The 12,570-nt window shown below is 32.0% G+C and overlaps 1 protein-coding gene across 1 annotated transcript in view; it reads left to right on the forward strand.

Annotated features, from left to right (window-relative positions):
* Positions 1-12,570, forward strand: part of LOC132751736 (synaptogenesis protein syg-2-like) — a 37,821-nt gene that overhangs the window by 3,078 nt on the left and 22,173 nt on the right. Inside the window, exons 3-6 of the mRNA XM_060741951.1 lie at positions 5,561-5,872; positions 8,564-8,881; positions 10,228-10,527; positions 11,698-12,009. Of these exons, the coding sequence (XP_060597934.1) occupies positions 8,662-8,881; positions 10,228-10,527; positions 11,698-12,009 (832 nt within the window). The 5' untranslated portion in view covers positions 5,561-5,872; positions 8,564-8,661. The remainder of the gene's footprint in view (positions 1-5,560; positions 5,873-8,563; positions 8,882-10,227; positions 10,528-11,697; positions 12,010-12,570) is intronic.

The following is a 12,570-nucleotide window of genomic DNA, read 5'->3' on the forward strand; positions in this document are numbered from 1 at the left end:
AATCAACTGCTGAATCTAAAGAAACTTACAGTCTAAGTCGGCTGAGGAAAGTGCTCTTAACGTATTGTATACCTTTTATTTGAGGAAACTTTAGTTTGTATTTTTTTTTAAAAAGACACAAAATCTGCTTTAATCAGGATAATATTCCGACTAACACTAGTTCTTAAAGGCATTATATATTGGAGGTGGGGGTGGGGTTCAGTTATATAGTGATTTTCGTTTTTGTTTGGGAATCATAAAATTATTGTGTTTACAGTTTCATACCTCTATAACAAATTGTTTCGCATTAAGCACTATTTTATTCAGGCATTAAGCCTATCACGTGTTCTGAATAAATTATTACAAACATTATCAAGCACATGTTTGTTTCTACAAAAAGAAAAAATAATTCAATACTTAGGTTCAATGAGCCTTTCATTATCTTGAAAATCAATTGATGAGCTAAGAATAAATAAGATGCGAATCACTCATTTATGAACGCAAAACATTGTCTAGAATAATTCTAATTATGCCCGTTCCACATAAAATATACGATACAAAATCCATCGACATAAAATGTCAGTTAAACTATAACGTGACATCATAGTGTTGGTATGAAAACTATAACATATCCTACAAATTACAATGTATGTCCTGAGTAAAACGTATTATGAATTCATTCTCTTCATTACTTTTGCTAATTCATTTATAAGTTTATAAATGAATACCATGTATTGTACTGTACTGTACTGCAATGCACTGTACTGTACTTTCCTCCACTGAACTGTATCATACTGTACTGTACTATATAATACTGTACTTTACAGTAGTCTAAGATATTAGTCGTATTCCCTTATTGTAGTTTATGTTGCGCAAGAGTAATGTATAAAATGTATTCTTCTTTAACCCATGGCAAAATAGAAATAATAATTATAAAATTGTCTAATATCTTTCCTATAAAAGCTTAGCTTTATTCAATGGTGTATCCTGTATTTGTTCAACTGCACTAAAATATTGAACAGAATATTTTCCGAATTTGAATTAAATATAAACCATTTCATTTCCGCCATGTCTCTGCTGTTAGCAGTTAAAACATTGATTCCGAAATTTGTGAACGAAATGAAAATTTGGGCTGCGTCATGACAAAACAAACATAGTGCGTTTGCGACCAGCATGAATCCAGACCAGCCTGCGCATCCGCGCAGTCTGATCAGGATCCATGCTGTTTGCTCTCAGTTTCTCTACTTGTAATAGAGTTTGTAGGCGAACAGCATGGATCCTTACCAGACTGCGCAGATGCATGGATCCATGCTGGTCGCAAACGCACTATGTTGGTTTTGTCATGACGCGGCTCAAATATCGTTTGTTAGGAAAATGAATATTAATTCTCGCATCCAATCAATCAGATAACTTCTGTGGGTAGGTCAGATGGGAAAAGACGATAGTGATGTTATAGTAAATAAGTGAAGAAAGGCTTACTACGTATTAGTTTAAAGCTGCATGCCTTCAGATGAGCGACAATATTTCAATATAATCAAACTTGAATAAAATGTACTAAGATTTTTGGAAAAGTAAAAATGTTCAAGATTCAAGTACTAATTTACATGTTATGTACGATTTATGACTGTTTTTTTCAGTATTTATAACTATATTTCTACTGCGTTACTGCTATTTTTGCATGTTTTGTCCTCATTTTCGAAATTTACGAGGGTTGTTAGTCATGTAAGTGCCATTGATAATGTGTAAATTGCTTCCTTTTGGTTATTTCATTAAATAATACGTTTAAACACATTTTCAAAATTTTCATGAAAATTAACATGAATCTGGAGGCGTGCTGCTTTAAGCTAATGAAAAACTGCGAAGTATGCATAAACATGCTGACTTTTGTAGCTCAATAGGCTTCAAACAATTCCGATAACATGTTGTGTTGTCAAGATAACACACGTCATATTTACACGACTGCTGGACTACGCAATAGTGTACTATATTGTACCTTTTGGGTAAACTCAAGCTTGCATGTCTGTTGTTTTTAACTGGATTATTCTGCTAAGAGTAATCAAGGTACTTGAAGGTACTTGAAGGTACTAACTGAACGTGTTTGTTTTAAATATGGAAAATTAATCATTGTATTTTTGATTTTTGAGTGGGGTAGGAGTGGGGGATTAGGTCCAAATGAATTTATTCAAACTTCTTGATTCTATAAATCTCATAGTAACGCTACTGTTATGTCAACTTCTGCAGACTGTATAACTGCTCGATAAAAAGAGATAAATGCACGCTTGAAGCAATTATTAAGAGTGTTTTCCCCTATACGCTCACAATTCCTTTAATAATTCTATGAAACGACATTAAATGAATTGATTACTTATGATATAATTTTTTAAATCCTTTACATCTGATTTACTTAAAAACATCGGACTATATTGTGACGCGTGTACATGATAAAGCTTGATGTTTGGCATATACAATTGACCAAATGCCTAACGTGTTATCGCTCGGCCTTCTTAGTCAAGTGGTAAAGAAAAACCCTTTCTTGGTGCGACCCCCGATGGGATGGTCTGCGAAAATGATCTGTATGGAATATTGGAATTAAATGCCTTTCTGTTATCAGATAAATATTGATGTGGTAGATACATATTCATGATAATCTAATGTTACACCTTAAACTTTGTACCGATGGCTATTTTCTTCTACACTGACAATGTAAAGTCAAAGCACAGAAGGCGCTGAATTTGTTTGGGTCTCAGAATGTCAGAAAGGTGAAGGTTGTGAGATTATAAAACAATTTGTTTTTGTATAGTGCCACCAATGCTTTCCAGCGTTTTAATTGTAGTAGATTGGCTATAAGACTAATTGCAACACTGATATTCGATCCAATGTTTATTTGACTTAAACAATTTGAAAAAAAATGAGTTGCCTTAACTGGGATTTGAACTCCAGACCTCTCGCTTCCTAAGCGAGCGCGCAAACCCCTCGGCCACGGTGAATTTACATGTTAACGGCCTGAAGAAAACCATATTATTCTAGTTAGGGTTTGTAACGACGCTAACTGTTGTATAACACGTGTGTAAAAATAATCATGGCGCTTACTATAAGCATGTATATCTATAAATAATAAAACAATATTAGAAATCTTCGATCATTCGGGAATTATTTTGCTTGAAAATTAATCTGCTTGTCATGTGACTATATTTACGCAGTGATCTCGCCTAAATTTTTCGGCGGACTACTTTCGGCACTTGCAATTAACAGCATTAGAGTCTGAAATTTCGCTACCATTATTTGTTTGGTCTGACGACCCAAACAAATAAATAATCAAATCTAATATATTTAGAATAACTTGGTTCATTAGACTATTAAAAACCCAGTATAAAATAGACATTTCATGTAAATCAATTACATCTATCATGTATCTAATATCTTTTGATCCGTATTGCTATTATATTTACGCAAACTTGACACGTGTACACTGTTTAAGAAACACAATAATAATTATAATGTGCATATATATATGTGTCAGTAATTACATAGTTTTAACTTGTGACAGAATTATGTTCCGCATTTTGTTAGACATATGTCTAGTTTTTTTGTAGGGCTTAGTTGGTGTGTGCTTAGTTGTTGAACATGTTCAACTGTCGGGTAAAGGGTCAGTGAATTGCTCAAATGGCGCTACTTTAGGGACATTCTACAATACATAAATTGTTAAAGCGTATATCAAAGTTTTTTATTATGGTTATAATTTTTGCATATTTTTTATTTTAATTATGTTGTTTTATTTTCTTTTTTATAGATTTCTAAATATTAAAAGCAGTCGTCATTAGAGCTTTATAATTAATATGATTTTATAGCTTGGTGATTATCTCACATATGCTTCTAGCTATGTATAAAATTATGGAGAAAAATAAAAAATATTATTGCATTTATTCGCATAGTGTAACGTCCAGAACCTAATTCAGTTCAATTTCAAATATTTTAAACTTTGCTCATGGGAATAACATAATGTAGTCAATTCAACACATGTTCATCAGCTTTTATACATTCAAGTATTTCAATTTATATATATTCAAGTTAGAACTTCGAACAATTACACAAAAACAATAAAAAGTAGGCATGTTCAGTTTGTTCATACCTTAGTTCACACATAGAAATGATAATTCCCGTCAATTTTCTCTACATTTAGTTGATCGTGAGGACGCACACAAGCCTTGATCTAGCGTAAACACTTTTCCAGGTTTCTTTTAGGTTTCGGAAACAGAGAGTTTGGCATATTAAGCGCTCGAGAAAACGAGAACCAGAATTGCACTAACATCTTTTAATCATTTCCATAAAACATTTGATTTTTCAAGTTAAATTGATGAAATTCAACTGCAGCTGATAAATCTTTGCTATCATTCTTGGAACCGCAATGCCCAGGGGTAATGTCTAAGGTAAAACCGGACATGGGTTTGCGAAAAACATTGATTGGCTATTTTTTATCAAATTGATTGATAGTAGGCCTCTAGTCATTTGAACATGGTGGTATATGAAGACATATCGCCTTCAAATATCATATTGTTGTGCTTTCTAAATTTTCGAAATTATGTGATCCTCATTATTATTGTCATACTTCGACCAACGTTTGGGTACAGGCATTAAAATGTTGTTTGTTGAGTTAGCACATTAATTACATTTTCATGTCAGTAAAGCAACACTTACTTAGATCACATATAATCCGTAATCATTTCCACTCCTTACTAGTCATAATCCCGATGCGTGCCTTACGATTCGTGTCTTTTTAATACTTTTCTTTAACCCGGACGAGTATTTATAGAATGTCAAGTTTTCGACACTTCCCGTCAGTCTTCACTATATACAGAACGGATACGGTATTTCGGTCTAGCATAAGCTAAGAAATAAAACATGTAAACACATAGTTATTTAGTGCTAGGTTTGTTGACAAGTTTTGTTTTCCAACATTTTAAGTAAAAGTTCACTTAAAATATGTGAAATCATAAATGTAAAAGCAAACAATACATTATGCATGTATATGTTATTAGGGTTGAACACATGTACAAAATGCCTACCTAATACATTTAGTCGGATTGTTTAAAATTGTACATCAGTGGACATATGTTAATCATATTTTGTTGTCAGACATATTTTCAAGAAGCAAACTTTATCTTACGAGTCGTTTGGATGTCAAATATACGCATTCGCTTTACATTATCGAATATTACCCTCTCTGTTTTTGTTTTCATCTGAGAACACAAGGTAGACCTACTTTCAATCCGTATTAACTCTGAAGTTATTATAAATAATAGTCGAGGACGATCCGATTGGTATTTATATACTGATTATGTGTTCATGATAATGCACTATATATATATCAATCAAAATTAATGTTTTGTTTAAGCTTTATTGTGTAGAATGATACATCAAATATTCACCAATAGCTATTCTTGCATTTACAATTTAAATCGTTTTTTGGGTTGTTATTGTTCTCTTATTTTGGCTCCTAACAGTCAAATGATGTTTTATGTATATGATACTTTCCAAGCGTCAGTTTACATGTATATATGCCGTTGTGTTTTTTTCTTTACAGGTAATGACTTTTTAAACAAATGTGGAAATTTGAAAATTAAGCAACCAGCTTTACTAGGAAGGAACGTCACTTTTACTTTTACCCCGGACTCATATGATCCAAACGCAATTCTCGAATGGCAACGTGCAGCTAAAGGAAACGCATGGTATACTCGCCCTTTGACATACAAGTTCACACAGTATAATGAAAATGGAACATACTACATGGTCTTAACAGAGAGTTTATCTAGAATTGATGAAATAAATTACCGAATACATTATTACAACGAAAGTAAGCACTGTCGGATGAAAACAGGAACACTTGTACTAGATGGTAGGCCATTTGTTAAGTTATTTCCTATCAATAATATTATGTAAGCCATTTAGAAAATCATTGCTAAATGAAGCTTTTAGAAAAATAAAAAATATAAATTCGATTAAAGGATTTAATAATTACAAAGCACAAATATTAAGTTATAACGACAGTCCATATGAGTTATAGTCTCTTCGTTTCGAATTAATACAATTAGTGTCAGATATATTCGCGGATAATCAGTTATATGAAAAATCATTGATATAATAGCAATAAAAACAAATTGCAGTCTGAAAAACAGCTAAATCCCCTACCACAGTGGACAGTAATGTGTACTTCTTGACCTTTAACCAACCATGACCATGCTGTTGTGCCATACATATCATATGCACATTTGCTCACAATAAAATCTGTTTCAGTTATTGACCAATTATCTTCCATATCCAGATGAAAACCTTTGCAGATCTTCTTATTTTGATTATTTTTTTAGGTCAAGGTCTTGGTAAACATGGGTGATTTCAGACATCATTTTTGCTTATTTGTTTGTATCATACTAAAGCAAATTTTCTATTACTTGGGATCTGGTAATATGTCCTGTTTTAACTTATAATACTTTGATAGTGAGTTAGTGACCCTTATTTGTTATTTGTTATAGTTTTCATGTTTTACAAATCATTCAGTCGAGAATTACAAGACTTGTGGCTATGTTTTAACCTTGACCTAGTTAATGCCTGCTGTAGGTGATGGTGATCATTTGTGCCAATATAATTTCAAAATTTCAGTAGCTAAAAAGTTATGAAGAGGACACAAAATTGTTGAATATTAGTTTTTGACCATATGTGTGACATACACCTGAATATTGCGCAGCCTGACCATATGTGTGACATACACCTGAATATTGCGCTCCACACATCATTCCAATATGGTGACCATTTGTGCAAAGTCATTTTGAAAATAGTTTCAGAGTTAAGGAGCAGACAGGAAAATGTTGACCTTTATCATTATACCTTTAAGTATGACATTGACTTCGTGGTTTGTAATCTGGATATACCTTGAGGGTAGCAACCTAGACGTTGCGCTCTGTAGATTGAGTCATGGTGGGGATCATTTGTGCCAAGTAATTTCAAAACCTTTCAATTGTCAATAAGTCCTTAAGCTGACATGAAATTTAAATGTTTTAAATGTAGAATTTTGAACACTTGACCTTTGAGTGTGCCCTTGACCTTGGCGGTAGCAACATAGTAATAACAGACTGCACATCGCCTTATAATGATAATCACTTGTGCCAAATTATTACAATTTTTTCAGCGGTTTAAACTATAAAGAGCAGACACGAAATTCAGACATTTTAACACTTAACCTTTAAGTGTGACCTTGCCCTTGGTGGTAGCAACCGAATTATTGCGCTCTGCAAATGGTCTCATAATGGTGATCACTTGTAACAAGTGATTTTAAAAACTTTTAAGCGGTTTAAGTTATTGAACGGACACGAAATGTAGATATTTTAAGACTTGACCTTTAAGTGTGATCTTGATCTTTGGATATCAACCAGATTTTCGCGCTCTGCACATCGTCTCGTATAGGCCATCGCTTGTGCCAAGTTATCTTAAACTTTTTTCAGCGGCTTAAAAAATGTGGAGCCGAAACGAAAGTGTTACGAACATACAGTCGGACAGACGGACCAACGGACGTTCTAACGGGACGGTTATTATGTGGCTACTCTATTGTTCTTTCTATTGTTCTTTTTAGCCACACAAAAGCATTACAGAATGAGTAACATCAAAGAGAAAGAACAGTTACCTATTGTCCTTCTAGCCACATTATTACCGTCCCGTGAGAGCGGACGGATAGACAGACGGAGGCCATTTCTATAGTTCCCTCCCCGCTTTGCAGAAGGGGAATAATAAAGCTGAAACCAATATACGGAGATTATCAGTAATATATCAGATCATCAATATAACGGCAAATAAGATGAAACCAAGTACCTATGTTCATACTCATCTTTGACTAACTTAACTGGATAAGATAACGTCACAAAGTTTATTGCTCCACGGTTTTTAATAAATATCTCATGCATGCAATAATGAATAACACTTGCAAAAATGTAAGAAAAAATCTAAAATATCTTATAAGACGCGTATAGACACAACAAGGAAAGTTTTTCTTAAAGTAACACGTGCGGGACAAGGAAGTACTTCACACGCAAACATTCCCAAAGAGAGATGAACCTGTTTCCACCTAAACAGATGTCAAGTGATAAATGTTTGCAGAATATCCACCAGCGAGAAAGCTTTTTGTTCAAATATGAAATTTTTGACCCGACAAGTTTCAAAACACAGTATCCGACACTATTCTTTAATATATTTACATATACCGGTATGGCATCAAATAACTAAATAAGTTTCAAATAGCTATAAAACAATACGACAAAAGTCTAACATACTGAAATGAAGTGAATATTAATTGATAATTATTTGGATTCACATTAACAAAGAAACAGAAGGTTCAGTCATTAAATTTTATTATATACATTGTAATTTAAAAATATATGTATGAATGAGTTGCAATATTTGGTAAAAGGGATTATTGGTTTATTGGTTTATCAACTGGTTTATTACTTATTTGGCTTCATAAAGTGAAAAATACATTTTTCGTTCTGTTTTTTGATATAAGTTATAATTTGTCTAATTAAATCTCATGTACTTTTTTCAGATAACCCAAATAATCCCTGTGGGTTTGTTTACCTAAGAAATGAACGTGTACTTGAGGGCGGTAATATATATTTAGAATAGTATCCGTCTGAAGATGCAATGGCAAACCCTGTCAATTTTAATTTCAAATGGGCTCACTCAGACAATGGATATACGCCTTTTACGAAGTTAAGGGATGATATTCACAAAACAGATAAGACAGAAAATGGGATGAAAGTACTTACTATTCCCATGGCTAACATCAGTATGAACGGATATTACAAAGTTGAGTGTGGCGCATATGCGGGGTTTACAAATACTGTCTCAGTGACTGTACTAGGTAAAACAAATAAAGTCATCTTTTTTTAATTATAGTATTAAGATTAATTTAATGATTAGTAATCTGTAAATATGTAAGACGTGAATAAACGTTGTTTTATGAGGTTATTATTTTACATTAATATATAGGCACTTTACTACACATCTAAAATATATACAATATCCTTTGTGAAATTGTTGGCAGTTAATTACTAACATAATTAATCGTAATAGAATTGAAAAAAATACCTTACATTTGTGTCGTTTCACATTGATAATTTTACAAACACGGTGCTTACACATGTTTAAGTGAAGAGAAGACACGCATTTACAAATCTGTCAACATGTCGAAATTGAGACAATTGCCAATTAAATTATCATTCTAAGAAGCAAAATCATGAACGTATGAGAATCTAAAAAAAATATTTAAAATTATAGATCCTGTAACACAATTTTTGTTGGGTTTTATATCATAAATATGATGTTCAAATCAAGATTTTTCAATTTTGTAAGTTCCATTATTAAAAATATATTACCGAATTTAACATTCCATGTAAATAAAGGGAGTTAACAAAAAATTCTATATAAAGTGTAAGTCAAATTTTTCAATAAGAAATGAATGCATACACTTTATTGATTACATATAATATGTGCAAATATTTGCTGTACATATTTTACACATTATCCGATTTTGAAAATTGTTTATAAGCATAATTATATACATACGATATATAATTTCACTTTAGTGTAGTATACAACCTCAATTACAACTTACAGGATTTTTACAAATTTAAGCAAACTCACTTATAATGACTCTATGTTATTAATGTAAGAGACTGAATTTATATTATCATAAAATGTCTACATGTGTTTTACTATATATATGTTACCATTTCTTTTAAACATGTTTTAGCTTTGAACAGCAAACTGATTCTTTTTGCATTTCACTGCTTCCACAACTCATAGCATCCACTTTTATACAAATGCCCAAAAATACGATTGAATAAGACTATTGTCATCTTTTGTGAGGAAAATGCCTTGGATATAAACACTCAAACAGTTTCTCATGTTCACTTGTTTCTAGCACATGCACATTGATATATAGTATTGCATTCGATTCAAATTAAGTTCAGTGTAAATGACACACAGGTACGAATTGTGTTGTTAACATACATGTATATTTGATTTATACCTGCATCTATTGACTAACATTTTGTAAATGCTTTTGCCAAATTAAGTTCAGTGTAAATGACACACAGATACGAATTGTGTTGTTAACATACATGTATATTTGATTTATACCTGCATCTATTGACTAACATTTTGTAAATGCTTTTGCTTAACATTAGTTATTTGTATATGTTTTAGTGCGACCAAGTGCACCAGCATTCATAGGTCTACAGGACATTGATGAATGTAAGGAATGCATTGTTGGTTATGACAAAGGGAGCATTGAAGTTTATTGCAAGACAAGTGGCGGGACACCACCCAATAATGTGACAGTGACAGTAGGAGACAAGCAAATCAATGCCCTGCAGTATAATACATCGGTTTATACAGCACGTATCACACTTGATAACCGTTACCACAACAGAACAGTCACTTGTTCTGTAATGAATAGTGCGTTAATATCACCATTAATCACTACTGCCAAAGTATATGTTATAAGTAAGTAATATTTTATCATAGGCACATGAACCCATTTATATTGACTCAAAGATGATTTTCAGTTCTGAATTACAACATTGATTAGGAATAATGCATCTTAACAGAGCTAAATATTTTTCCATAAAATAAAACTAAAATAAATTTTAACTAATCGGAGACACGTGTATTTTAAAAGACATGTGTAGATAATTTACAACGTGTAGACACAATGGTAGGATACTACGTCATTGCGCACCTGCAAAATTCTACCAATCGATTGTTTTTTGTTGTGTTTTTCTTTTTGTCGACTCGAAGATAAATATATTTTGTTGTAAGAAACCGTTAGAATATCAAAAATAATGTAGCACACCAACAATATATGGCTTTGATATTTGATATAATGTTAAAATAACGTTTAATTAAAGTTTTACTCTCTGATTAAAGCCTGAAAATGGGATAAATTTTGTCCGAGTAAGAGCATTTAGGAAAAAATACCTATATCCAGTTTACAGGACTACAGTAGGCAGTAACACCTTTTAAATTATATCAAGTACTAAAGCCAATCTTTGGTGCGCTAGATTAATTTTTTGATAATCTAACGATTTCTTAAAATTAAGACATATTTCACTTTCGAGTCGACGGGATGTTAACAAAAAAGCAGCCACCCCCACCCCCCCCCCCCAAAAAAAAAAAAATAAATAAAAGAAATCAACAACCAGTCTAATTGGGAGCATTTTGCACGTGCGCGATAACGTAGTATTTTACACTTGAGAAAGTCGTGACAAAATTAATCAATGTTCAAAGATCAAATTGCGACAACATTGAAAATATTTGTCCAAAAGCAGTTTTCAAGCGCTAATACAAAGTACTTTTTGTCTGCATTTTTAAACTCTTTATAGTATGGAAGTGCAAAGTTTAATTCCTTTTGTCACATCACTTTTTTGGAGTGAATTGAACTATTATTGTTTGGATATATTACAATTTGTTATTTAAATACTTTAGATCTTTGTTATCATTTCATTTCTTTAAAGTACTTTACCCGTATCCTATTATTTATCAGACGTCATCATAATTAAGACATAAAGTTTGTGATAAATAGGTTTTATATGTTTGATTTGAAATTTTAATTCTTAATTTATTTTAAAATTTAGAATATGTGTGTTTACTCTAAATTTCTTATGTTTTCTACAGAGCCTCCTGCTAAAGTTGTGTTATCAACACCAAGTTATCTTAAAGAAGGGAGTCTTGTTAACATCACATGCCAGAGTCAAAGCTCAAGACCTTCACCGATTGTTTACTTAACCATTTCCGGTATAAATGTGTCGTCTGCTGACGTTAATACAATACCTTCATTCAATAAAGAAACTTTGTTATACAACACTGCTACCACCTTGACAACATTTAAACGAGAATGGAATGGAAAGGACATCATCTGTTGTAGTTATAATAAATGGTACAGACAACCTAGATATTGTTCCAAGCCGGAACAAGTGAACTTTCTATGTAAGTGTTTAACGCTAAATTTATTATATAAGAGAAAGACATGTTCATGTTTCTGATCATTTACGAGATCTTATGACAGAAAATAAATGAAACGGACTTTTAAGATGAATAAATGCTAGCCAAGTAACTAGTAATACATAAGTATCATAAAATAAATTTATTTTCCCGCCGTTTGCTTGGCTTATCTTTTATTATGATAGTAAATAGATAAACTTCTTAAAAGGGTTTTTGGTAGCTTGTCAAAAATGTTTGTATCCCACTGAGCTCATTTAATTAACATAAGTTTTACAACTTAAACAATATATTCAAAGTATACCTTATTTGCGTTTAACTACACACAAAAATATGGAATATGTAATAAATTGAGCAACAGTGTTAATATAGTACATGTAGTTGCAATAACATCAGATTGCAAATGAAAGCCTGGAGGCCTTTTTCCAAATAAATACTTCGGATATATACCTACAGTTATAAACAATTCGATTATAAAACCATAAATACAATGAAAACCAGTTTTAGAACATTTCATTTTAAGCTTTCATGACAAAAATACCAAAATAG

This window comes from Ruditapes philippinarum, unplaced genomic scaffold, assembly GCF_026571515.1.
Source record: "Ruditapes philippinarum isolate M1 unplaced genomic scaffold, ASM2657151v2 ctg834_1_1_1_1, whole genome shotgun sequence".
NCBI lineage: Eukaryota > Metazoa > Mollusca > Bivalvia > Venerida > Veneridae > Ruditapes > Ruditapes philippinarum.